The 27,085-nt window shown below is 49.6% G+C and overlaps 7 protein-coding genes across 7 annotated transcripts; 3 read left to right on the forward strand and 4 right to left on the reverse strand.

Annotated features, from left to right (window-relative positions):
* Positions 1–1,727: 1,727 nt before the first annotated feature.
* BDW43DRAFT_300339 (uncharacterized protein) lies at positions 1,728–8,225 on the forward strand (the record flags this gene model as incomplete). Its single annotated transcript, XM_032044877.1, has 7 exons — positions 1,728–2,000; positions 2,344–2,777; positions 3,060–3,306; positions 3,363–4,305; positions 4,362–5,424; positions 6,643–7,003; positions 7,068–8,225. 7 exons carry the CDS (start codon positions 1,728–1,730, stop codon positions 8,223–8,225), a joined length of 4,479 nt encoding a protein of 1,492 aa, XP_031900338.1.
* Positions 8,226–8,274: 49 nt separating this feature from the next.
* BDW43DRAFT_88515 (uncharacterized protein) lies at positions 8,275–10,634 on the reverse strand. Its single transcript, XM_032050650.1, has 10 exons — positions 10,292–10,634; positions 10,092–10,195; positions 9,775–10,036; positions 9,689–9,719; positions 9,550–9,631; positions 9,449–9,486; positions 9,298–9,395; positions 8,841–9,235; positions 8,586–8,751; positions 8,275–8,518 (listed from the first exon to the last, which is right to left on the reverse strand). Exons 1-10 carry the CDS (start codon positions 10,320–10,322, stop codon positions 8,325–8,327), a joined length of 1,401 nt encoding a protein of 466 aa, XP_031900339.1. The 5' UTR covers positions 10,323–10,634; the 3' UTR covers positions 8,275–8,324.
* A 162-nt stretch (positions 10,635–10,796) lies between these two features.
* Positions 10,797–14,323, forward strand: BDW43DRAFT_88570 (plasma-membrane proton-efflux P-type ATPase). Its single transcript, XM_032050652.1, has 5 exons — positions 10,797–10,948; positions 11,272–11,632; positions 11,700–11,930; positions 11,990–14,087; positions 14,141–14,323. Exons 2-5 carry the CDS (start codon positions 11,303–11,305, stop codon positions 14,221–14,223), a joined length of 2,742 nt encoding a protein of 913 aa, XP_031900340.1. The 5' UTR covers positions 10,797–10,948; positions 11,272–11,302; the 3' UTR covers positions 14,224–14,323.
* Positions 14,324–14,787: 464 nt separating this feature from the next.
* On the reverse strand, positions 14,788–19,430 carry BDW43DRAFT_88566 (EF hand domain protein). The gene is made up of 6 exons (XM_032050651.1): positions 19,116–19,430; positions 18,841–18,995; positions 18,627–18,750; positions 18,360–18,548; positions 15,081–18,301; positions 14,788–15,012 (listed from the first exon to the last, which is right to left on the reverse strand). Exons 1-6 carry the CDS (start codon positions 19,126–19,128, stop codon positions 14,983–14,985), a joined length of 3,732 nt encoding a protein of 1,243 aa, XP_031900341.1. The 5' UTR covers positions 19,129–19,430; the 3' UTR covers positions 14,788–14,982.
* Positions 19,431–19,489: 59 nt separating this feature from the next.
* Positions 19,490–21,857, reverse strand: BDW43DRAFT_276506 (tubulin alpha chain). Its single transcript, XM_032041961.1, has 7 exons — positions 21,807–21,857; positions 21,545–21,691; positions 21,436–21,476; positions 21,336–21,362; positions 21,192–21,267; positions 20,177–21,131; positions 19,490–20,121 (listed from the first exon to the last, which is right to left on the reverse strand). The coding sequence occupies exons 2-7, from the start codon at positions 21,567–21,569 to the stop codon at positions 19,899–19,901; spliced, it is 1,347 nt and encodes a 448-aa protein (XP_031900342.1). The 5' UTR covers positions 21,570–21,691; positions 21,807–21,857; the 3' UTR covers positions 19,490–19,898.
* A 355-nt stretch (positions 21,858–22,212) lies between these two features.
* BDW43DRAFT_88695 (uncharacterized protein) lies at positions 22,213–23,423 on the forward strand. The gene is made up of 3 exons (XM_032050655.1): positions 22,213–22,229; positions 22,296–22,718; positions 22,793–23,423. Exons 2-3 carry the CDS (start codon positions 22,437–22,439, stop codon positions 23,228–23,230), a joined length of 720 nt encoding a protein of 239 aa, XP_031900343.1. The 5' UTR covers positions 22,213–22,229; positions 22,296–22,436; the 3' UTR covers positions 23,231–23,423.
* erdS (aspartyl-tRNA synthetase, cytoplasmic) lies at positions 23,424–26,689 on the reverse strand. Its single transcript, XM_032050653.1, has one exon. It carries the CDS (start codon positions 26,479–26,481, stop codon positions 23,617–23,619), a length of 2,865 nt encoding a protein of 954 aa, XP_031900344.1. The 5' UTR covers positions 26,482–26,689; the 3' UTR covers positions 23,424–23,616.
* Between the last annotated feature and the right edge of the window lie 396 nt (positions 26,690–27,085).

Here is a 27,085-nt window from a genome sequence, read left to right on the forward strand (position 1 = left end):
CCGTGCCCCCCTTACACAATCCTCCAGCAGGGAGGAAGCAGCGTAAGTTCTTTGTAGTCAAAGGTACACCCTGGCTGTAATAATAAAAAGGGGTGAGGAAGAGTAAAGAAAAACGAACCAGCTATAATAATATATCCTTGATGTCGGGAGAGGTTGAGAGCTCAACAATCGAAAACGAGCAAGACCGGGGACAACGAAGGTGCATGTTGCAAGCTGCAGCAAACCTCCGAGGATACAGTTCAACAACTACGTGCCATTCAAACTGGACAGAGTCGTGCAGGATCATTGAAATTTGCAGGGTAAAGCAATTCGCCATCCAATCACGACTCGTCCGGGCAAGATTAACACTTGATCCGTCCAAAAGTCAATGATCATCTAGAATTGGTTGTCATCGAACAGCTCACCACAACCCTCAATGGACCATCACGACGGTTAGGCCTCCCAAGATAATGAGAAGCATGACAAAATAAATCCCCGTTTTTCTTCTACCCACTGAATAGAATAGAAAAAGATAATAACATCAACAATAATATGAAAAAACCAGAAAAAAATAAAAATCCAAGGAAATGAAAATTAAACAGAAACAATGAGGTATATACGAGGTATTTAGAGAGCCCAGCACCTAGAAGGCCTGTCTAAGTAAATGGCCTTGGGTACCTTAACCTCGTGCCTTGTCGGGGTGTGTACAGTACGATACATAGTACCGAGTACTTGTACTCCGTACAGGTACTTACCACAACCTTATAGAAAGCGGAACAACTAGAGCAGACCAAAGGGATGCGTCGGGACCTGGCTTGATTTACGTAGAGCAATAGAAAGATTTATATTGATTATACTAATAGTACTATAGTGGTAGATTGACGTTGAAAGGTTGAAAGAAGACGAGAAGAGACATGGGGCCATCAGGTCCTAGCGATGAAGAACACCCATCGGCCAAAGACTCCAACGCCGTATTTCCCAAACGAGTCCAGTCGCTGACTCCCCGCTTCCTCAGGCACGCTCAGCTCTCCCAGCCGCTCACGCTTCGTTTCTCTTCCCCTCTCGCCCGCCTCCCACTTTGTTCCTCCTCCTTCGTTTCTTGTCTTCTGGGGCACTCACACTTACCTGTACAACAATATATTTTTACCTTCGTTGTTGTCATTTGCGAATCCATTTCCTTGTTGTTCACTCGTTAGTATTTTATCAACCCGTCGCGCTCGAATCGAGAGTGTAGGGTTAAGGTGTATTAACAGGTACCACCCGTTGCCCAAACCTTTGGTTCGCACGCCACTGATCGAGATCTCCGCATCGTTAGGAGTGCACCGTTGGGTGTACAAACTTACCCCGAGACCCCTATAAACAGTCCTTACTTGCATCCTCAAGCAAATATTCAACTGCAAACTCCATTTTCGCGCTTGGAACTTAAACTCTCGAGGCGTTCATTGTGTGTGAGTCGCTCTTTTCCGAGATCTTCTCCGCCAGATCACCCCTCAGCCCCTCTCCAACTCCTTACATCGCAACACTATCGGAGAGAACACACCGCCAACCAAGACAACTCTTCCTCATCATCCCCGTGCTTCAATTAAAGCCCCCCAAACCTGCTATCTGTCGCTGTTCCCGAGGGTTGATAACTCTCTAAAGTGCCCTCCCGTCAAACACAATACCATGCTGTGACTGTTTTTTCTGACTTGTCTTGGCCCCTGAACGGTAGTAGTCCAGTGATCACCGTCCCGAATTGGCCGCCCATCATGGCCTTCAAGAACGGACTTAGTGAACGCCTCGATGAGCTGCGATTTCCATCCCCGCGATCCCCTACTTCAGAGTCCCCGTTTCCCGGATACAATTCAATCTCGCCAGGCCATTCAAACCTCGTGTCGGCCTTTTCGAGGCCCTCGGGTGATGTCCGTGCCAACCTTCAACGTCGCTTCACTACAGACTCTAGCAAGCTCTCATCCTGGAGTTATTTGAACCATGTTGGAAATAACTCTCAGATACAGGACCCCTTAGATTTGTTGTCATCGGTAAGCTTTCCCCGTTTGATAAGCCGTTTTATATATCACCTGAAGGTGCACTCGTCTTTGAACGTTTCTCGTATTATGACCGTCCGGTCCTAGTAAGCTTTAGTCAGTGTTGCTACCTACTAACGTCTCGATGGATGTGACGTCTCATTCTCACCTGAGGCCTATTTCTTTACCCTGTACCTACCTTAGCTCCTGTTGACCTTCACTTTCCCTACTACCTTCAAGTTTCACAAACCACAACCCTCTGTATCACGAGGGATTGGCGGCATCCTTTCGTCACTCCTTACTTCTTTCTTACTTCTTTCATTCACCTCTGTCCTGATTGTTTCTAATACAGTCTCAGTTTGAAAAGAAGCGTCAGCACATCGAGTATATGCGGGAGCAAAAGAGGAGGTTTGAAGAGGATATGAAGCTCCTAGACAAGGAGCATGAGAAAGAGAGGTTAGAGATGGACCGAATTGCAAAGGATCTTGCCAAAGCTGGCATATCTGGTCCCGTGAGTGAGCCCACGACTCCTCCTGAGTATCGTGAAAACAGCTTCTCAGGTGGGTTCACTCGGCCTACACGCTTCTCAACCTCATCTGTTACATCATCTCCCGGGTTCTTCAATGTATTCGCCCCATCCCAGGCAACCACTCCGCAGGGCCAGGTGAATCAAGCGTCTGCACAAACTCCTACAAACCGCTTCTCAGTGCATTCTGTTCCCGGTTCTCGCAGAAACTCTGAGAAAGAGGATTTTGGCCAAGAGCCTACATCTCCTTTCCGCCCTGGACCTGCGTAAGTTGCTCCCTTCCTAATTCATGTTAATCACTGTGAATTAGTTTTTGTTGTATTCTGGAGTCTCGTGTGTTTCACTTTTTACCAAAATAAGTCTCGGCGTTGCCGCTGCGTTACCTGTGAAGGAACACAAGAGTTTGCTTTGTTGCTTAAACATTTATTTCGCACTGTGTTTCCTTGTGCTACCTGGATGTTCACGTGTACAGGATATTTGGCATCCATTTTATTGAAGTTATTCATGGTACCTTCACCTCATCAGGTTTGCTGACTCATATGGCTTAGAATCCATCGCTATTCAATGCCATCTGCTGGCTTTGGATCTCAACTTCGTCCCAACATTTCTGGCTTCAACAATACGTCTGGGTTGGAGTCTTTCAACGCTCCTAAATACCTGTTCCGTAACGAGGACGATAGAGCAACTTTGAAGGAAGAAGATCGGATTCCAACTCCCGATATCAAAAGTTATCTTAAGTTGACCGACCCTGACGACAAGTTTCCTACATTGTCGCGCAGGGACGACTCAGGATTGGTAAGTCATCGATAATAAAATCTCCGCTGATCTTGCTCCACTGACCGAGTACATAGTTATCTGCAAACTCAGATGCTTTGGACTTGGCTAATTCTCGCACCCCAAACCCCGAGACGTGGAATTCTCATAGCCGCCATCGATCTTCTCATCAAAGCATGCCCCAAAACGCTCTGAACATGTTCCGGCTCGAGCAGCTTGGTAGTCCTACCAACGAGGGACATTCTAACGTATCCCGACACGCTGCTCGTCACTCTCTGGAGGCAAACCTTCTTTATAGTGCTGAGGGAAACCATGAAGGTATGACTGCAACTTCTTCAAACCGTCCAAATTCTCTACAGTCGTCGTACTCCACCAACGATCTCCCTACTGTCAAGGGCGATGCGTTCAACCCTGCCATCACCCCGCCAAAGACCCACGCGGAACAATTTCAGCAGCACAACGCCAATATGGGCCGAATCCCTGCGAATGGTGTTAATCCCCGTCTGCAGAAGGATTCACCTGAGCGTGATGACCCAAGCATGCAGGGATCTCGGTCTCAGCCAACTGCTCTAAAGCCAAATGCAACACCCTTTGGGCCTCAGCTCAGTTCTGGTGCTAATACTAGCGCTATTACTCCGGCTTCTTTGGCCACTTTTCAGCAGCCCTTTTACGGGTACGGCGTCCAGGGGTACATGGGTAACACACTTCCAGTAAATGGACAACTTCAGAACTACAATCCTGGTGCTTCTTATGGCGCATTTCCTGCCTTTGGCAATTACCGTCTTGCTGAGGGACCAGCAAAAGCTATGGGATCTCGCCGCAGTAATGGTGAAGGAGAGTCAGCCCAGCTATCTCGCTTTACTAACTTTCCATTGGAGCACTATCGGGGTGAGCTGTACAGCCTCTGTAAGGATCAACATGGGTGCAGATACTTGCAGCGGAAACTCGAAGAGCGCAATGCGGACCACGTCCAGATGATTTTTGACGAGACACACGTACATGTTGTGGAGCTAATGACCGGTTCGTAAACCTCACCTGATAATTTACATCTATTTGACCATTCTAACTTTGATAAGACCCTTTCGGCAACTACTTGTGCCAGAAGTTGCTCGAGTACTCCAACGATGAGCAACGCACAGCTCTAATCAACAATGCCGCACACCAGCTAGTCAAGATTGCGCTGAACCAACATGGCACTAGGGCTTTGCAGAAGATGATAGAATTTATCTCAACTTCCGAACAGACGCAAACTGTGATTCATGCTTTGGAGGACCACGTTGTGGAGTTAGTTCAGGACTTAAATGGTAACCACGTGATTCAGAAGTGCCTGAACCGCCTCTCTGCGGAGGATGCTCAATTCATCTACGATGCGGTGGGCGCTAACTGTGTTGTCGTCGGCACCCACCGTCATGGATGTTGCGTTCTTCAGCGATGCATTGATCATGCCTCTGGTGAGCAGAGGGCTCGTCTCATCGCCCAGATCACCTCCAATGCCTTTGCGCTCGTCCAGGATCCTTTTGGAAACTATGTGGTGCAGTACATTTTGGATCTCGCCGAACCCCATTTCACCGAACCTCTTTGTCAGACGTTCCGAGGGAATATCCCGGCTCTGTCCAAACAAAAGTTCAGCTCCAACGTAATTGAGAAATGTCTCCGCACTGCCGATGGTCCAATTCGAGGCCAGCTGATCGATGAGATGCTCGCGGGCGCTGAGCTAGAGAAAATGCTCCGAGACTCCTTCGCTAACTATGTTGTGCAAACTGCTATGGACTTCGCAGACAGCGAAACCCGAGCTCGGCTTGTCGATTCGATTAAACCAATCTTGCCTTCTATCCGTCAGACGCCCCATGGCCGTCGTATCGCCGGAAAGATGATGGCGGCTGAAGGCTCGGGGAGGGGAAGTGCTACAACTAGCGGACAGGTTACTCCGAACGAGATGAATTCGGCTCAGCTTCCTGGACCCTTGCAAGGTAACCAGAAGCCTTTCTTGTACCAACATCCCTCCTTTCCCATCAGTGGTGCCCAGTTCGGCCCCGGCTCTGCAACTAATACTCCATCGGGGGGACCGAGCGAAAACTCCGGGATTTTCACTCCTGCGGTCCAACACCCCAATGCTAATCTAGGTGCCCAGGGTCAGCTGTATGCATACTTTTGACCTGGCGTGATATATCTTGGATTCGCAATCTATTCAATGAACTGTACTCATATTTGAAATGATGATACGATCTCTATGACTTACGGCCATCTCGACATACCGTCAGCGAATTGGGAATCACAAACATTGATACTACGACAGATCTTTTATCTTTATGCAATTAGTATTGCATCTTTGGATTCTTACGACACGATGCAGTCTATGATAAAAGCGTCTCTGCATTGATGTCCTGTATTCTTTCAAGGCGTAAATGCTCATGTTTATCACCTTTTTTTTGACGAATATACCTGCACGTCTATTTCTTCCTTGTCTTTATTTTCTGCTGACCCTGCTCTCCGATATCAGGTTGAGTGAAGGTTGAAATGTTCCATACATATGTGGTTTCCTCCCCATTTTCCTCTTCCCTGTTTTCTTTTTTCTTTTCCTTCTTACCTTTTTTTCGAAGCTACGCTCAAATGTGTTTTTATCATCATTCTCGTCTCTTTAACGTTACTTGGAATGCTCTGTTTTTCTTATTCGCTTCAGAAGTTGGGCTCTCCAAGTGTTTATGTATGTGGGTTGTCACTGCGGCAATTCTTGACCCTCCGGTTGGAACAGTGGGCTGTCATATGGAAGATATTTATTGTCAATACTGTACGCTCTCTTGGTACTGTGATATGACGCCTACGTTACTTCTTATCCGTGTTTTACACATACTGGCGACGGTTGCTGCGTGATTTACTAGTTGGAAGCTTGTCCCAACAGCATTCGGTAGAATAGATGTAACCATACGCTAGCAATCCAAATGATACTTGACTCATCTCCAATGGATCCTAAATCAATGTGAACATATAATTATAAATGATGAGCAAGGACTGTTTCTACAGCGTTTCAATAATCTAGAAACCGCAGGCGACATACACGTGACTTGGCATGTGAACAAGACGCGTGACGATAAGATCTCCGATCTTTCTTTTTATCTCCGTGTGCTGGATTTCTTCTGTCTACGGATATTCACACTCTTTCCGGTGTACCTTCATAGCGCCTTATGCGTCCAAGCGAGATTCCTCGAGCACTGAGCCAGAATTGGCCATGTCGAGAGCTGCAAACCAGACAACTTGCCAACCTTCTTGGGGTATGCTTACTTCACCTTCCAAAGCGAACCGTTGGAGGTCTATCACCTAACAGTTGACTGCCTGCTATACTTAGCCTCTCGGTCCTAGCCCCTCAACATTAGTTGTGCATGGTATATCTGCCACATGCAAATCGACCGTAGTTCGCGCCGTTCTTTCCGCCCTCGAAGTCCCGCACGCCATTGTCCGGAGCACAGAGTGCATCACAGGCCGTCATCTGTTAACAAAGATACTATGGGCAACTTTAGAAGCATTAGGGATACAGGATGAGTGGGAGAAATATGGTAAAGGACGATGTGAGCATGTCAGTACGCTCGCCGTCCTTCTAAGCGAATGTCTGGCATCAAAATCTGGCAAAGCGACTAAGTTCGTGCTTGTTTTGGATGGGATCGATAAGCAGCGAGAGGCATCACAGACCCTGTTATCCGCGCTAGCAAGGCTAGGAGAAATAGTAAGTTACTTTGGAGGCGTTTGGGAATTTTGGATCAGCAATGGTTGACTGGATGTTTTAACAGATCCCATGTCTCTCGGTTGTTTTGGTCCTCAGCGCTACTCCACGACCACTCTTTTTGCAAGCCGCAGGTGTTCCGCACATTAGCTTTCCCCCGTACACTCGCAACGAAGCGATTGCCATTATCCTAAACTCACAACCGCCTACAGTTACTGGTCTCTCTGATGAAGTGTCATCCAACTTATACCTCCATTTTGTTTCAGCTATCTATGACTCCTTAGTTGGACCTACGGCTAGTTCGATTCCTACCTTCCGGTCTATCTGCGAGAAACTCTGGCCCCAGTTTATGTCACCTATCACAAACGGGGAGGCCCCTCCCGGGGGCAATGAAGAATGGGACTTTTCTCGACTCTTACTCAAGAACCGTGGTCTCTTTCGACACCATGGAGAAGCGGCACTTGTGCATCATATAGTCACCGAGGAGCCAACATCTTTCGCGAATGGTTCGGCATCAAAGCCGACACCGTTAGCTGTGTCTGCCCCTTCACCCCTTCCCTCCTTACCATATCTCCCGACATTGATCCTAACATCCGCGTACTTGGCCTCCCATACCCCCCAAAGGCTGGATACGATCTTCTTCTCAAAATTTTCATCGTCCTCTTTATCAGCGCGGAACAAGCGTGCCCATCATCGACGACGTCTAAAGCTCTTGTCAAAGGCGCAAGCGGAGGATGCTCGAAATGCCAGCAATGATCCCTCCACCCCCAGCAAAAGAGGCAAGAGACAAAAGACTCGCATCACTAAGTCGACACTAGAATCTGCTTTTGCCACTTCTTCTGCTACAACATCAGCCGCTGGGGCCACCGGTATCACCGGCCCATCCACTATTCTAACAGCCCGCCCATTCCCCTTAGAGAGATTAATAGCCATCTATCACGCCATTGATCCCAACCCGCCGGCAAATCCAATACGTCAAGCGGCAGTCTCCGATGCAATATACGCGGAACTTGCCACACTGCGTCGACTACGGCTTGTTGTTCCTGCTGCTGGTCGCGAAAGCGGCAGTCGCATGGGACTAGGTTCAGGTGGGTTGAATAGCGGAAACACCACATCCGATGCTGGTGAAAGATGGTGTGTTAATGTCTCCGGCGACTGGATCGGGGAATTGGCCAAGACAATCGGTGTGGAAGTTGGTGAATGGTTAGCAGGCGGCTTGGATTAGATACTTTACATTTCAATGTAATAGACGGGAATAGAGATGTAATTTAGATATGTAACATTATCCATAGCATGCAATCATGGTATACAGCAATAAATACCTTCACCAAATCCATTCATCTACCGTGTCTTTGGCACAAACCAATATGCTCGGAGTTTGTGGCCCGTGCAAAGACCCATTCCCGGACTCAAAACAAACTGAAGATATGGGATCCTCGTATTCGTATTTCGATAGAGGTGAAGAAACCTGTTCGCCGGTTCGAAGTGAAAAGAGCTGGATCTTGCGCTCATCGGACGCTATGAATGAAAAGTCCATTGGTCAGTTTGCCCTCCTTCAGAAAAGATAAGGAAGGGACAGACTAACCACTCGCTAGCAGGCCCAGTTCAAGACTAATGTCAAAATCGAGTATAGTTTCAGGTGAATAATCTGAGAAAGTGAGGTATGGTCTCGTTGAGGTGTGGTGTTTACTATTGGGATTGGGGTTGCGCTGGAGCCCGTTAGGTGGGTAGCGGATGTCGTACATATTGAGCTGCTTTTTGTGTCAGATGCTTTCCCCGAGTCCTACTGTTACACACCAACGCATGGGCACGGGGTGGGGGCTGATGAAGGAGGACGTACTGAGTTCCTTCCGGCCACAACCACACGGTAAGGGTCAACGCTTTTGATCTTCGAGATGGAATGCGAGTGCTGGAGTCTTGTTGCTGTTCCGCCACTGCGAAGGTCATGGAGGAATATCGCCGAGTCTTTGAGTCCCGCAGCAATTACTTGGGCGGATAACCATTCCACGCTGGTGACGACTGCATGGGAGGAATCCACTCGTCGGTGGAGGATTGGTTTCCCCGTATATACATCATTGGCGAATGATTTCTTTGATAGAGCCCAGTAGCTTCCAAAGCCCTCTAGTGTGTGAAGGCCGTCTGACGTGCCGACTGCGAAGAAGGGCATGTTGCCAACTGGGCAAGGTGCGGAGCACCAAAGCGATGATGCCATGCGAAGGCGAACTGGGTGAGAAACTATTTTTACATGTCCATTAGCTTGGTTCGCGAAGTGGCATGGTTCTAGGGGATGGACGTACAGGATGGAGGCCACCGGTAATCTCCCCCCTCGTCGGGGTCAGGAAGCATTCGTGGTGCGAGGAATGAGTCGCCGTGAGGGCCGCTATCCATCGTTGCTCTGGTGCGGTCAGCCATACTGAGCAGGATTTTGAATGGGTCGGTTTGCCCTACAGTAGATAACCGGTATGGCTCAACGAGATAGAGGAAAGCTGAAGGAAGCCCCATCAGCGGTTATCGACAGATTAAGACGTTTAGAACTGCGAGTCGCATACCCTATAAGGCTCTTTGAAGAGAACTCGTTCCATTGTCCGGTTGTAGGTCCATTTTTCCTGATCGCAGTCTGGGAAGCATATTCTGGTGGCGGTTAGCAAACTAAAAGCCAGCCGCCACATACTGAAAGGCTTCGCTCACGAAACAGATGATTCACCACCTCGATGGCCGCCTGGAATTGATTAGCATCCGAGATCGCAAGATGAGAGGATAATTGAGCAACGTACTAGCAACTAGAATCCCGGATCGTTGATTGCGCACCACATGTTTAATAGAGTACTCATCCGGCCAGGGCTCAAATTGGTGCAACTGGTTGCGGCGCAACTGGCCAGCGTACAGCAGACCCCGTTGGTCTTGCCGGGCGCTTTTTGTCACAAGCTGGGTTCCAATTTCCCGCTCTGCACCGATGAGAGGGTTGGCTAAGAAAGCTGCTCTCTTGACTTTCTCCTTTGCTACCCTCTGAGTGAGGTGGACTTTCCGTTGCCGTTTCTACAAGGTGTCAGGAATGAAGAATTCACATATGGTCTGTGCGGGTGGTACAAACCTCTGAATCCTTGCGTTTGCGCTTGACGGCATCTTTGGAATATTGGGACCCTGGTGGAGCTTTATGGCTCGCCTCGATCTTGAAGTACTTTTTATTTTCAGGGTCTAGAAGGGGATTAATATTCCATGGTTAGATAATGCGGGAGGAGAGAGTTGTATGAGTGAGATGATAGCGTATCGTTGTGGCACATGACTACTCACCATAGTAGAACCCTGGTATCTCCCTGTTCATGTTTGGATATAAATAGATAGACAAATAGGTTAAGCAAGTGAAATGAGAACTGTCGTAAAAAAGAAAGATATAAAGAGAATAGCGTTGAGAGCCTTTTCAGGTATCAACCGAATAGACCAAGAGTTCCTTAAACGCCAAGATATGCAACATTATCGGATAGCCTCCAGCGAGAGCAGTGGTCTTATAGTGAATAGCAGTGGAGTTCCCGTGGTTGATCGTTACAAAAGAACCCCAACGCCGTTGTTTTGAGGTCTACCAAATTTCTAGCAGTGGAACATCAGTAATGGAATATTATCAGCCGATGGGCTGAAAGGTGATGGGCAAAAAGTGGGAGATTTTCCCTTGAATGATTTTATTTTTCCATGAAAAGAATGACGTCTTGGGTGCTAGATTATGTCATCAATATGTGATTGGATGATCCAATCCATACTAGAGGACTAGACTACTAGTACTAACATTCACTCCAGAAGTCCATATACATAGAACTATACGTACTAGGATACAATCCTAGTAGTAGAGAGAGCACCTGACCTCAGCTGAGCTACTATGCTAGTACAATACCAAAACGTTCTCTACTAAGTACTAGCAGGTAACACCCACGATGTATACATACAAGCCCACTCTTGGTAAGGACGACACCATTGTTCTTGCCCTTTTTTTTTCTTGCTAGTGATTCAACCATGTATCTCCCTCTCATGTTGCCCTTGACTGTCCTTATCTCTGTGCATTGGTTATGCCTGCAGCTTCTACTAGAGCCTGCACATCTCTTCGCTACACTATCTACACATTTCCATGGATACGAACTATATATATATAACCGTTAAAGCCCTAAAGATCTCTCACATCCATCTTAGCAACTTCCTATCTTAGTCTCTCATCCATTCCTGATGCCTATTCAACCCAGCTTAGACATTTTGAGGGCCCCTCCGGCTAACGAAGCATCTTCTAGTCATGATGACGGGGACCCAAAAGAGCAATTCATGGCAAAGGTGTCGGCTGAATACAAATCATTGTCTGACAATGCGGATAACGAGGATGACGAGGACGTGGAGAACATAGATGCCCTCATTGAAGAGCTTGAGTCCTTAGACGGTCATATCGATCTAGATGACGCCGGACAAGACGAAGCAAGCACATCATGTTGTATCTCGGAGGAACTGCTTCAGACAGACCCCAGCGCCGGTCTTACTGAGCCCGAGGTTTTCATGCGTCGGAAAAAGTATGGCCTCAACCAAATGAAACAGGAAAAAGAGAACCTCGTCCTCAAATTCCTTTCGTACTTCATTGGGCCTGTTCAGTTCGTGATGGAGGTATGTGCACCAGGCCCTGGTATGTCGGATTTCCACTTACCAATTCTTTGATGTGCTACGGCCATAGGCAGCTGCAATTTTAGCGGCTGGCCTCCGAGATTGGGTTGACTTCGGAGTCATATGTGCTCTACTGATACTCAACGCATCCGTGGGTTTCATTCAGGAGTTCCAAGCTGGGTCTATCGTGGATGAGCTGAAGAAAACCTTGGCTCTCAAAGCTGTTGTGCTGCGTAATGGTCATCTTGTTGAAATCGATGCTTCAGACGTTGTGCCAGGAGATATATTACAAATTGAAGAGGTACACTACTTGACTCTATCGCACGCTTCAAGTCTGACAACATATCTAATTGTGGACAGGGAACGATCATTCCTGCAGATGGCCGGATAGTATCTAGTAGCGCCCTTCAAGTGGATCAGTCCGGAATTACTGGCGAGTCTCTAGCTGTTGATAAAGACAATGGTGACACTTGCTATTCATCATCGGCTGTCAAACATGGCCATGCTCGCCTTGTTGTTACAGCTACTGGCGACTATACCTTCGTAGGGCGAGCTGCTGCACTGGTTAGTGCCGCCGCCTCCGGAACAGGACATTTCACGGAGGTCTTGAATGGAATCAGCATTGTGCTGCTTATACTCGTTATAATGACCCTACTCGTCGTCTGGGTATCTTCTTTCTATCGCTCCAATGACATCGTCACAATCTTGGAGTTTACCTTAGCCATTACTATGATCGGTGTTCCTGTCGGCCTCCCGGCCGTCGTTACAACAACAATGGCAGTGGGAGCAGCGTATTTAGCTAAGAAGAAGGCTATTGTACAAAGGCTTTCCGCAATTGAGTCTCTTGCCGGTGTTGAGATACTGTGCTCCGACAAAACCGGTACATTAACGAGGAATAAGCTATCATTGTCAGAACCTTACACTGTACCCGGTGTCAATTCGGAGGATCTTATGCTAACAGCTTGCCTGGCCGCTTCACGGAAGAAAAATGGAATGGATGCCATTGACAAAGCTTTTCTCAGAGCCCTCAAGGGTTACCCGGAAGCAAAAAAGGCGCTTCCACAGTATAAGAAACTGGAGTTCTTTCCATTCGACCCGGTGTCAAAGAAGGTCACAGCTGTAGTACAGTCTCCCGAAGGAGACCGCATCATTTGTATGAAAGGAGCTCCAATTTTTGTGCTAAAGACAGTCGAAAGGGACCATTCAATTCCAGAAGATATCGAGGCTGCTTACATGAACAAAGTAGCAGACTTCGCAGTGCGTGGCTTTCGCTCACTCGGCGTTGCTCGAAAGCGCGGTGAAGGGGAATGGGAAATACTCGGCATAATGCCATGCTCAGACCCTCCTCGGCATGACACTGCAAAGACCATACACGAAGCCAAGTCTCTCGGCTTGTCGATCAAAATGCTGACAGGCGATGCAGTCGGGATTGCCCGAGAGACATCGCGCCACCTTGGGCTGGGCACAAACGTGTATAATGCTGAGCGTCTCGGCCTAGGTGGAAAGGGAACAATGCCTGGGTCTCAAGTCTATGACTTCGTTGAGGCTGCCGATGGGTTTGCCGAGGTCTTTCCTCAGCACAAGTATAACGTTGTAGATATCCTACAGCAACGGGGTTACTTGGTGGCAATGACTGGGGACGGTGTTAACGACGCTCCATCTCTGAAGAAAGCCGATGCTGGAATTGCAGTTGAAGGCTCCTCAGATGCAGCCCGTACGGCTGCCGATATAGTTTTCCTAGCGCCTGGACTATCTGCTATTATCGATGCTTTGAAGACCTCCCGTCAGATCTTTCACCGTATGCACGCTTATGTGGTATATCGAATCGCGCTGTCCCTACACCTCGAGATTTTCTTAGGACTCTGGATAGCCATCACGAACGAGAGCTTAAACCTGCAGCTTGTAGTTTTTATTGCCATATTTGCTGACATTGCGACTTTGGCCATTGCCTACGATAAAGCGCCCTATTCGAAAACACCGGTGAAGTGGAATTTGCCTAGGTTATGGGGGATGTCTGTCCTCCTTGGGATTGTTCTAGCGATAGGCACCTGGGTCACGCTGACTACTATGCTGTCCGGTGGTGAGCAAGGGGGAATCGTGCAAAACTTTGGGAAACGAGATGAAGTTCTGTTCCTAGAGATTTCGCTGACTGAGAATTGGTTGATCTTCATCACACGTGCGGAAGGGCCCTTCTGGTCATCAATCCCTTCTTGGCAGCTCATGGGAGCTATTCTGGTTGTGGATCTGTTAGCAACCTTTTTCTGTCTCTTTGGATGGTTCGTCGGAGGCCAAACCTCTATAGTTACGGTCGTCCGTACTTGGGTCTTCTCAATTGGAGTGTTCTGTGTTTTGGGTGGCCTCTATTACCTGCTACAGGACTCAAAGTGGTTTGACAATGTCATGAATGGGAGGTGGCCAGGAAGCAAAGCGTCCAGACAACGGCAAAAAGAAGACTTCGGTAAGATAATTCCAAATTTCCAGCCCTTAGAGACCATTACTTACACGATACAGTGGTTTCAATGCAGCGAACTTCAACACAGCACGAAAAAAGTTCACTGAATGGCGCCGATACTGGCTGTGAGCCTCCCGCTTGAATAATGCTCAACTTCTAGGTATAGAAGCTATTGTATCACCCACCGTGCCTTAGCTCTTCTGTCGTTACGTGGCTCTTTATAAAAAACGTTTCGAAAATTTGCCGGCTTGTTTTTTGTGTCCCCTCGGTTTCTGTCCGTTATTAACGAGCGTATCCTTGTGTCCCCTTCTGTCTATTGTTTGCATCTTAGCAACCGTCCCTCATTGGCTAGGAAACACAGTGGTGAATATTATACAGTCTCCAACTCCATCAAGGTGGGTGCTAATTAAATCTACCGCTTCCACACGAAGTAGCCCCATCCCATTGAGCTGAGCCGAGGCTTCGACTGCTGAAAGAAAACACTCGGGCATCACCATTATTTGAAGTGACATCGACAGGAATGAAGCTCAACATAAGGAACAACTACGTCGTAGGATTATTAAATGCTATAGAATAGTCTGATGCTAGTTCGGAGAGTGTCCAGGGTTACCTAGATCCGTCCATGGTATCATCTGACCTTCCTCTTAGGATTCATATTATTTCTGTCAAACAAGCATGTGGGGTTACATTACATGGGGCAATCAATATAGTGGGTAAGTAGTGTTGAGGAAGTACCGCTGGGGAATATACATGACAGCAGTAGCGATATGCAAGCCAACCAATAGATCAGATACAGTGGAGGTAAAAAGAAAAAGGAAAGAAGATGTAGTGTCGAGCGAGTGGATTGCTAAAAGGAAATTATGTGCATGGCGCTAGAAAGGAGAGGAAAGAAAAGAAAGTATTAAGACTTCGATGTCAGGTGATCTACTGCCTAGAAGGGATACGGTTGTCAGCCAGCTGTCTACATGCAGTAAAATTTGCAGGTTTGAGTGGATTTACCTTGTCAAGATTGTAATCGAATTTCTCTAAAGCGGCAAGGGATTCCTCGCGAGGGAAACCCATGCCTGTCAGCCGTTGAAGGATTTGGTCATCTTCTGTGCCGGTTTGGAGAGCCCAGCCCGGGGACTTGGTATTAGAACCGGGCGGTGAACTTGTTGCTGGATTGCCGGTTCCATTGGCTCCGCCAGGGGTTTGAACATTGTCAAGTGGTGCAAACAGCGCTTCCCAGTCGTGAGACTGGGGCTTTGCAGCCGAGTCCGTTGTTGGTGCGGCACCTCCTGGGGAAGAAGGGGCAACATTCTTATCAAAACTGAAGAAGTCGGAAGAAGTGGAGTTCCCAGCGCTGGGTCCAGGAGTGGATGGCTTCCTCTGTGATGGGGAGTCAAAAGAGAAGTCGAAGTCCGCGTTATTCTTGTTGTCGAGCGTTTCGAAGTCATCATCGTCCTCACTCTCCTTAGCAGGGGCTAAATTAAGACCTGCAAAGGCCGCCTCGAAATCAGGGGTACTAGCCTTTCCGCTTGGGGGCCCGGCTATATCATTTGAAGCGTCTCGCCGCGGTTCCCCGTGAACAACGGGTGCTCCAGTGCTTGACTCAACTGAATGAGGAGCATCAGGGAAAGCGGTGGGGTCTTCACGTTTTGGCAGAAGACCACTGAATTCAGGCGCTTCTCCAGCGGCGTCTTTCTGCAGGCTTTCCTCATACTTGGGAGGGCTTGCTTGAGAGTCTGCAGCAGGAGGTTTGGATGCGATCTGGCTTTGAGGAGGGGCAACAGGGGTGAAATTGTCGTCGAAGCCCATGGGTGCTTCACTATCTGTGCTGTTATCGTCGTCGTCGTCGTCGTCGTCGAGTTCACGAATAGGCGGGAATTCGGAGGCCGCCGGTGCTCCATTTGCTTTGTTCAGGCCAGGTCCCTGTTTCATAGACGCAAAGGCTTCTTCGAAATCGTTCTCTTTTTGAGACTTCGACCGCTGATGCGCTGGACCACCGAAAAGCTCATCAAAGCTGAGATCCTTCTTCTCTGCTGGTTTATCTTCACTAGTAGGCGATATAGCTGCATTAGCGAACTGCTCTGAGGCGCCGGGAATTTCTGGGAATTTCTGGTTCAATTCTTCCGTCCTGTCAGAGGCAGGGGTAGACGTAGGCCTGGCTTCGCTAGCACCAGCTTGCGAAGTTGTGCTTTGAGCTGGTGTGTCATATCTACTAGCAGGTGGCGAGACCATGGTCGAAGAGGTCGTCGACACTGACTCGCCAAACGGAAGCACATTAGGTGTGAGTTGTCTAGACTGCGGCGGGGCTGGAGGTTCATTAAGGGATGCAGCCGCGGGTGGTGGAGGGGAACCTGTCGGAGTTGGTGCTCCAGACGTCGCCGACTTGATCGAAGTCGGATGCGAGTCAGCGCGGAAGGAAGTGGGCGGAGGCGGAGTGGCGGAGGCCACCGGGGCTCCAAGAGATGGGCCGAACAGACTATCGAAAGCGCGCTGTTGATCGTTTGAGACTTGAGGAGACACAGCGTTGCTTTCGCTGGAGCCAGTCATTTGGCGTTTGAAGAAAGGATTCGTGTTCTGGCTAGTTGTCGAGGCAGCTGGGCTGCTAATTCTAGGGATGCTCCCGGGAGGGGCCACGCTCTCGTCTGGCTCATGGGGCTGTTCGTTCTTGAGGCCATCCATTTCTTCCTGAAGCTTGTCTCGTTCACCTTCTACAGTAGCAAGTTGTTTCTTGTTAATCGCGGCCAAGCCTTTCTGCTGTCGTGCATCAGATCGGGCCTTTTCGAGTGCCGGTTTGAGATGAGTGACAGCAGCATTAGCCTGGCGAATCTTCTCCTTCAGGCTTGCATTTTCTTGTTGATCAGCAGCGAGTGCAGCGGAGACCTGGTCGTACTGGTTCTGCAGATCCTGTCTATTTGCTTCAAGCATAGCATAATCCTGCTGCAGTTTGCTGGTCTCGGCCTTGGAAACATGGAGCCGTTCCTCGAGTGTCTTGAAGTTTTTCAACTCCTGCTCGTACATTGCCCTGGCTTGGGCAAGCCGAACCTCGAAATCGCGTTTCTGTTGAGAGGTCTGAGACAATTCCTGCTCTGCTGAGGTGCGCTTAGTTTGAACATTCTGCATCTCATTCGCCAAAGAGCCAATCTGATTGGATAGGTTGGCAAGTTCTGTCGTCTCCTGTGTTAGTTTGTTGGACTCTTCAGGGTCGTTGTCCCCAAGAAGGTCATCTGCTGGTGACGGGGGTGGACGAGCTGGTGCAACGCCGGATGAGGCACCTGTGCTCTGGGGCTGAAGGCTCTGCCCAAAGGTCGAGGTCGGAATGAAAGGCTTGAACGTCGTTGACGTGCTTGGTGGGGATGCTCTAGATGTTGGGGAGGCGGGCATCTGCAATGGTACGTTTGAACCTCCTGTAGACTGGGGTACCTGGGAGGGAGCTGCAGCCGGAGCAGGAGCTGAGAAAGAGTCGAGGCCGAACAGATCATCTGCGGCTGATCGAACAGCCGGGGTAGGGGCGGCTGGTTGAGCCATACCCGTACCCTGTACAACCATAGGAGCCGGAGCAATGTGAGCAGAACCAGGCCGACGCATACTAGGCGGGATCAGGGCTGGAGGCAGAACCTGTGGGAGCGGTTCCTTTCCACTACGTTGTAGTCGGACCAGATACATGGCAACTGCAAACTCGTCCTTTGTCAACTGCCCATCAGCATCAATATCAGCCAAGTCCCAAATCTGAGCAAGGGTTTCCTCAGGTAGTTGCGCATTCATGAAGAAACCAACAGCCTGATCCCCACTTATTTTGCCAAGCTTTGCCGAATCGACGGTCGCAAAAATACTATCGAACTGTGCCTTCTCATGGGGAGTGATTAACCAATCTGCGCCAGTAGACTGTGCCGAAAGGGGTGAGCCGAGCGGTCTGCTGATAGGGCTTTGCGTCCGTTGCGGCCCAGTAAATTGCTTCGGTATTGCGGGAACAGGGGGAACATCAAGTCCCGGCCGTGAGCCAATGGAAGCACGGCTAGAGCCTCTTCGTGCGGCAGCTTCATATAGACCTGCTGGTAGGGTTTGCGGGATTCCTCTCATCGCACCTGATTTGTATGATGTCAAAAGATGCATAGCGATAGTGAACTCGGTTATATCTAGGGCACCACGTTGTTTGGTATCGGCTAGATTCCATATCCTACCGAGGATTTCATTAGGCAGCCTCGCGCGTTCGAAAATCTGTTTGGCAGTCTCGCCTATAATATAGAGTTAGCTCAAAAGTCTATCCCTTCATGGAGCAGGAAATTTGCGTGCCTGACAGAACCCCACTCTTGGAGACGTCCGATTTCTCAAATAGCGACAGAAACTTGTTCACATCATCCGGATTCAGCGGAGGGACTCGAATTGATGCGCCGGGGGTTGGTGGAGGGCTTGTTGCGCCTGCCTCGCGCGTAGGGGCAGATGTATCAACTTGAACGCCTTCGAATCTGGGTATCGGCCCGGCTAAATTGGCGAATCAAACTGTCAACATCCTACCTCCACACCTTGTAGAAGAAAACCTGGCATATGTGAAGAACTTACGCTGTAAAGCCAACTCCTCTGACGGGGAGCGGCCTGCTTGAGCGTGCCCGATCAACCGCAAGACAACACCAAACCCTGAGGGGGTCAGGAGACCGCGGTTCTCCTTGTCCGCAATTTGCCATATCTACACAAAGTCGCAGGTACTGTTAGCCAGGGTCATTCCCGTAAAATATGAAAGCAGAAAGTCCAGTAAGCTGGCTATTCATCGACGTACCAAGCCGAGAGTGTCGGGGGCCAGCTTCGTCTTTTCAAAGAAAGGGACGGCGACTTCGCCAGTAATGACACCCAGATTAGTTGTGTCGGCGACTTGAAAGAGTTGATAGAAGACGCGTTTCTCCTCAGGAGTGAGATTGAGGTTTGGTTGTCGTGCTGTTGGAAGCCATGAGGGATCCGTCAGTTCCGCTGTATCGTATACCGGGTTGCACAGATCCGTCCCCTGAGCTCTCCCACCTGCGCTACCTTGGTTGCATCATTGCTGGCAAGACTTACAATTGTCAGCCATGGCTGTAGTTCCGGGGGAACAGGCCTCCCCTCCTTCTAAGTAATCTGCCCGAAATGCTTGACAAGAGATCGTCAAAGTGTCAGGGTTATCGATTTATCCAGAAGATGCCACGGGCATGGATGGCCAAAGCGCCGCTTTCTGGATGAGGTAATGTTAGACGAAATGGCGGGAGTTAATATCCCGACCAAAGTACGAGAGGAAAGAGGGCGGCGCGTTCACTCGGAACAAAAGATAGAGAATGGAAAAGCAAGTAAAATTTGCCGGGAGCTTAAAAGAAGCTGGAAGGGTAGTGTTCAGGTAGAGGGAGCGAGGAATGAGGGATTGGGTTCATGTACTCCGTAGCTTAACTTTGGGTCCGGGGGGGGGTTCTGCCGGGCGGTCAGTCAAGCACTCAACCCAACTACTAATGAATATCTGGAGCTTAAGGCAGCGAATGTCATCCCCCTGATCCACCCTCTTCGTACAAAGTGCAGGACCTCCCTCTCATCACTAGTCTACATTCTGAAAATCAAAAGGAAATTGGCTGGAGAGCTACATGTGGGAAGGAGCGGTAAATTCATCGCTATTTCAGGGATATTAAAAATATATCGGACAAAGAAAACAGAGTCTGGGCTAATCCAAGCTTCTCTCTTATTTGCAGGCAGTTCAATCACGTAACCTTGGCCAACGCCTGTCCCCAACACATCAACTCGGAATCAATCACTAACAGCACCCAAAAACCTGGCTGAACGCAACCATGGTCGGGATACTGGCCGAGCGGTGTTTTAGACTTAGTACTCAGCCTCAACCTCCTCCTCCAGCGAGTCACTGGCGACCTCCTCGTAGTCACGCTCGAGGGCAGCCAGGTCCTCACGGGCCTCAGAGAATTCACCTTCCTCCATACCCTCACCAACGTACCAGTGAACAAAGGCACGCTTAGAGTACATGAGGTCGAACTTGTGGTCGAGAGCGGACCAGGCCTCGGAGATAGCGGTGGTGTTGGACAGCATGCAGCTAGAAATTGTCAGCGTTTTTATCTCTTATGCGTAGCAGTAACCGTGGTACTTACACAGCACGGCTGAGGTTGGCGAGGTCGCCATTGGGAACCTGCTTAGGGGGCTGGTAGCAGATACCAATCTTGAAGCCAGTGGGGCACCAATCGACAAACTGAATGGTACGCTTGGTCTTGAGGGTAGCAACGGCGGCGTGGGTCTCCTTGGGAACAACATCACCACGGTAGAGCAAGCAGGTAGCCATGTACTTGCCATTGCGAGGATCACACTTAACCATCTGGTTATTGGGCTCGAAACAGGACATGGTGATCTCGTTAACGGAGTTGGCCTCGTGGGAAGCTTTGGCCGCGGAGATGACGGGAGCGTAGGCAACGAGAGGGAAGTGAATACGGGGGTAGGGCACCAGGTTGGTCTGGAACTCGTTCAGATCCACGTTGAGGGAACCATCGAAACGCAAGGAGGCAGTAATGGAGGAGACGACCTGGGCAATCAAGCGGTTCAGGTTCTCATAGCTGGGGCGCTCGATGCCGAGGTTACGGCGGCAGATGTCGTAGATGGCTTCGTTGTCAACCATGAAACTGCAGTCGGAGTGCTCAAGGGTGGTGTGGGTGGTCAGGATGGAGTTGTAGGGTTCAACAACGGAGGTGGCGTTCTGGGGCGCAGGGTAGACGCAGAACTCCAGCTTCGACTTCTTGCCATAATCGACGGACAGACGCTCCATCAGGAGAGCACCGAAACCAGAGCCAGTACCACCACCGAAGGAGTGGAAGACGAGGAATCCCTGGAGACCAGCGCAGTTGTCGGCCACCCGACGAACCTTGTCGAGGACCTGGTCGATCATCTCCTTTCCAACAGTGTAGTGACCACGAGCATAGTTGTTCGAGGCATCCTCCTTGCCAGTGATCATGTTCTCGGGGTGGAAAAGGTTACGGTAGGTGCCAGTGCGGACCTCATCGACAACATTGGGCTCAAGGTCGCAGTAGATAGTACGGGGAACATATTTGCCCTGGCCTAGACGCCATTGCCTGTTAGGAGAGGTTGGCGGGAAGATGGCATGTCAAGGCCACGTACCAGTCTCGGAAAAGAAAGTGCTGAACCCATGATCAGGGTCTTCTGCCTTGCGTTCCTCGGTCAAGTAACCATCGGGCTATTATATATTAGTTTGTTTACCCGGTTGAGATGAAGATAGATGGATTGTCCTTGTTAGCCACATACCTGGATGCCGTGCTCGAGGCAGTAGAGCTAGATTACCATGTTAGTTTTACTAGTCACATTCCCCTTCACTCTGTCTTCTAGTGCATTGCCATGTTCATACCTCCCAGCAGGAATTGGCGATCTGGCAACCAGCCTGACCGACTGTACACATAAAAAAAACATCAGTAAAGGTCAACCAATGAGACTGGTGAGAGAAGGAAAACACATACCGTTCAAACTAATGACTTCTCTCATCTTGTCGAGTCTAAAATGGTCGAATGTCGGAGTGACAAAGAATTAAGATTGGAGGGAGGGGGGTGTGTGAAACGGAGTGGGTGGAATGTGGAAGGACTTTGAGGGGGAAAAAATGCCCTGATCTGTAAGGACGTTTCAGGGGTAAGTAAACGAAAAAAAAAACACCGCCAGGAAAAGGAAACAAAAGAAAGGGAAGGGGGGAACAGGTGGGAGAAAAAACGGGGAGGAGAAACAAACCCTTGGGGTGATTGACGAAGAGAAAATTAGACAAAGGGGATCAATTAAACAATTGCCCAAGGCCCGAATGATCGGTCAAGTCAATTTGTTGTGGTCTTGGGATGCGCTGTCAACCCAAAAGCAGGACTTCCACCTTTTCGTTGTTGATCCATCCGTTGGGTCGCGTCTCCCACCCTGGGCCCCTGATTGGCTGGCCTGGGGCCGTGACCGCCCTTCCAGCCCGCCGCTGACTCAGCCACCGGGTTAGTACTAGTCCCTCTTGACTAGTAGGAACTAGGAAGTCCACCCATAATGGGATCACGTGTCGATGACGGCATCTTCAGTTGTGCAGCTAGCATTGCATATGGGGCCTATGAAACACGAGCACACACTGAGTTACTCTTTCTCTGACCGGCAGTGATTGCGACAATGGCTTGATTGATGGTGAGCCATATCATCATATTGACACTGACTTCACATATGTGTTGGAGGGAACTAACGGACCATCAGACCGGCTGGCCCTCAACCTACCACAACAACAACTACTTACCATACTAGGCTGCATATATATATATATATATATATCAAGGCCACCGAGATCATGACCGTCTAGTAGCAGCACCAATTGCACTTTTCAGAATTGCCGCCGCAATGCTACTCCAATATCTTTTCTTCCTTCTCACCCTCTCCTTCGCTACCGCCAATGTCGAGAAAACGATCTTCATCGCTCCGCAACCCCTCACCATTCCCACTGCCGATCCGACCCTGGATGACTTAGGTCTGGAACGCCTCTCTTGGTCCAGCCCCATACTCCGAACGAGAATAAATGCTACATTCCCTACCAATGAATCCCCGGGTACGGACTCATGGTACTTCCTCGAGAACTTGAACCCAGGCCAACGTTATGAAGTGCGCGTGTGTTGGCTGGCTACTGTACGTTCATCGTATATTCCATAATGATATACACTATGACGGGTTCAAGAGGTATAACTAACGAACAAGAACAGCAACCGACAGCTTTTACTTTGACGACGCATACCCTTCTGCAAACCATTGAGGATCCTACACTCCTCTCCTCTATCAGCCTCTATTCTCAAGCTCATCTCGACTCGCCTCAAGCCAATGCCGCTCCTCGCAAGTCATCCTCATTTCATGATCAAGCACCTACGTCTGACTCGGTGCTTTTCCTTCGTATTACTGCTGCGGCAGACTATTTCTCTCTCAACAAGACACTGATGGAAAATGTTCCGCCCGTCGCTGCGGACGTCATTCTCGATCCATTTATATGGAATATTTTCCCGCAGTCGCTAGTACCGACGGCGTGTTATATATGTATTGTGGGATGCTTAGCGGTTGTAATTGCGTGGTGGGTTTTGGGGGAGCTGGAGAGGGTGGCTGTTTATATGGGCTCAAGAAACCTTCGGGATGGTAAGAAGGATAAGTAATATATTATGGTATAGACATATGTCTTCATTCGCTTGCAGCCTCCCTGGAAGGGCAAGAGCATAATGTATCAATATCATCAAGCACGGTTTATGTAAACTCTTCAATATCAAAAATCTCATCTAACCTCGTCTAAAAACGTTACTTTGCAGGACAGGGGGTCAACATCACATACATTCACACCACACAAAATCACAATAAGTCAAACAGGAACAGGGTTCATTATGTGAGGGACAAAAACAACAGCAGCAACAAAAAGTAACAAAGACAGAACACTATGGGGAATACGTTTCGGGGGGTATGGAAATGTCCAAACTGATGAATCCGTTTATAATCGCCCTTAAAAGGATTTTCAAAGGAAAGTCATTTAGTCAACGCCTGTAGAACATTAATCTTCAAAGAAGTGAAGAACAGCTCGAATACCCTTTGACCCTAACCCATGAGGTGGATAGGCGATGTAAAGGGGGTCATCCCGTGCTCCCAATTTCGCACGGAACTCGCTCTTGCGAACAAGATGGAATTGCTTGGCCAAGGTTTCGTAGGTATGCTGCAGCATCTTCACCTTGGCCCCGTGCATGTTATGCCCCGGTGTGAGAGTGGTGGTCGCTCCAGCGCCAAAAGTAAGTGATTTGACCCCAGATCGGGCCGCGGTCTGAATGGCATGGGTGACGATATGTTCAATGACGCCATTTGGAGACCCTGGGAAGTCAAAGCTGTACTTCACCTGCATACCATAAGAGGGGGACAGAGTGGCCAAAGCAACAAACGCGCAAATAGTGCCTTCCTTGCTGACTGCGTAAAAGTACCAGCGATGCGCATGGTCACGCCACGGTTGGATCTCAGACAGATGCACTTGAGTGCCTTTGCGGTTGGCCAACCAGTCTTGGATACGCTGATCAATCTTCTCGCGGATATTGTCCGGCACCATCTCACCCTGATTCATGCTCACGAGCTTGATACCCTCGCTCTCCGAGTGCCGGATCTTCCGAGCAATTTCTCCGTCTGAAGCGGCCTGGTTGCGGGACGGATCTACACGTTCCTCCGCGATGCAGGACAAGCTACGCCAGCCAAGCTTCTCGCCCAGAATAGCCTCAACTTCTGGAGAGCATAGAAGCCAAATTGGCTTATACTTGGTCTCACGACGCAACCATTGCAAGAACTGAGTGATGACGCGGCCATACTGCCGGGGATCGCACAGCGGATTGCCTGGAATCACTGCATAGTTACTGCTGCTGGGCACGTATGAGATGGCTGCACCAGTCGCCAGATCACGCCAAATCTTGAATCGCTCATCTCCCCAGGATGTGGAAGTCGCATCGCCATAATTCGCGATGAGATGCTCGATGGGCTGTAAGTGGCTCTCATCGGGCGCTAAGTGGCCTTTCTTGTCGCGTACCCAAGATGGTTCGACAGTCGAAGACTCCGGGTGCCGCAACTGGACGGTTGGAGGCTTGGCCGGGAAACTCTTAGGGTCGCGATAGAACAGAGACGCGAGACGAATGTTACCCAACTTGAGAAGAAGCATCAAGAAGCGCTCTAGGCCCACCCCGGCACCGGCATGGGGAGGCGCACCCCATCGGAAGCCCTCCATATACTCCTCCATGGTCTCAGGATTGATGCCCACGCGGCGCATATTCTCCTCCAGCATATGGGGATCATGGATACGTTGACCGCCCGAGACAATCTCTTGGCCTCGAATAAAAATGTCAAAGGAGTTAGTGAAGCGGTTGTCATCAGGATCAGGCATCGTGTAGAAGGGACGGGCACCGACGGGGAATTTGTCGAGAATGTAGTAATCCGTGCCGAATTTCTCCTTGACAAGCTCTCCAAGTCGGATCTCGTCGCGCGTGTGCAAATCCTCATCTTCCGGCAGGAGGTTCCCCTCCTCATCACGCCACCCGGAGTCGTTGAGCATTTTAATACCATCGCTGAAACGAATAATAGGTGTCTCTTCAAGCCAGACGACGTCGTCGGACGGGAATTGCTGTTTCACCGTCTCGACCTCGCGACGGAAGCGGCCATAGACGCCCTTTAGTATATTCTTAATCACAGCATCTAGCACCTCAAGCATCTCATGGTAGTGCTCTTCAATTGCCATCTCAATGTCCAGCCCCGTGTACTCCGTCAAATGGCGGTGGGTGTTGGAGTTCTCCGCGCGGAACACGGCACCAATTTCATACACTCGGCCAAAGTCCGCCGCAATCGCCATTTGTTTGGCTAACTGCGGGCTTTGAGCCAGAAATGCATCCCGACCAAAGTAATTCACTTCGAACACACTGGCACCGGACTCGGTAGCAGACCCTTGCAGCTTGGGCGTATGGATCTCGATGAACCCTTGCTCGTCCAGGGCGTTCCGGAAAAGGTTTCCCACTCCCGATTGAATACGGAAGATTGACTGAGAAGTTGGAGTACGCAAATCCAGCAAACGGTTGGTTAGACGAGTCCGGTCAGGGATGTGACTACGACGGCCTTCGACGCGCTCTTCTTCGGGAGTCTGGATCTCCGCCTCATAGACACTAAACGGAACAGGTTCCTCACGACGAACGATGACGTGAACTGCATCAACGGCTAGTTCGACGTCATGGATGGTGCAACCCAACACGGGCACCTCTGGAGCTTGGATGGTGCCGCGAATCTGTACTATAGAACCCACGCGAAGGTGCTCCACCCATTGCACCATTGCGATGGAATTTTTGCCTGGAACTTCATGCAAAACACCCTGAAACGTGACCAGCTGCTGGCGAAAGACCAGGAAAACCAGCTTGGCGCTCATGCGACGGATGATATGTAGACGCGCTGTGAAGAGAACTTCCTTCCCCACTGAATCTGCCGAAATATCCTCGAATTTGGTCCGGAGCTCCCGCGAGCGAGTGCGCGACTGGAGAAGGGGCAGCTCACCATATCGCGCTTTCATCTCGGGGGTCTCGTCGCGGGCGGCGGTTGCGACAGCCTCCTTGTGACGTTCTGATTCCTCGGAATGGTGCTCCTCACTGAGACGAGAGCGCGCTTGTCGGCGCTGCTGTCGCGCAAGGCGCTTCTGTTGATTTTTACTCATCGTCCCCGTGGTTGGGGATGAGGAGTCGTCCGACAAATCATCAGATGAGGATGCGTAGCCGCCGCGATCCCGCAGAAATCCGCTCAGGATAGACCGGCGCGGGGACATTGACCCTGAACGCCTGCTAGAAGCGGGAGATCCATCGGCCGTGTCGATTTTATTGGGGACGATCTTGGAGAGGGCCCGTTTAATGGACATGATTAATAGTTGAGAGGGGTACAATCATGAGAGAGAGAGTAGAGAGTCAGAAGGAACTTTTGACCCCAGCCGTTTTGACCCGGCTGAAGGAGGGGCAGGTTGCAATAGACTTGCGAGAAGGATATGAGTAAGAAGTCTTGAATGAAGTCTACGGCGAAAGACAACAAAACAATTTATCGTGGATTATGAAGGCTTGGAGGACAGACTCCAAGGAAGATTGGAAAAAGGATTCAGTCTGGGAAATGTGCCTGGGTAGAAGAAAAGAGGAGAGAAGGAAAAGCTGATAAGTAAAGTTCAACGGTATTATTTCCTTGTCTAGGGTTCGCAAGACGCCGTGATGTCATAGGCTGGATCAATGGCCTTTTTCTTTTTTTCCTTTTCAGTTCCAAGTTCCTCCGAGTGTCTGGAATGATCGGATGATGAGGCAATCCAATGATCCCCGGTTTTGCCCTTCATTTCTGATTATTAACTCTCTTTACTTTCCCTCCTTATCTCTCCGCATGAACCATAAACAAAATACATTTCAAAAGTTGTCCCATTGCCGTCTTGGCTTTTTCTTAGTTCCTGATCTATCAATAGAGTGAACTGATTACGACTCAAACTC

This window comes from Aspergillus alliaceus, assembly GCF_009176365.1.
Source record: "Aspergillus alliaceus strain CBS 536.65 unplaced genomic scaffold BDW43scaffold_22, whole genome shotgun sequence".
In the NCBI taxonomy this organism is placed as follows: Eukaryota; Fungi; Ascomycota; class Eurotiomycetes; order Eurotiales; family Aspergillaceae; genus Aspergillus; species Aspergillus alliaceus.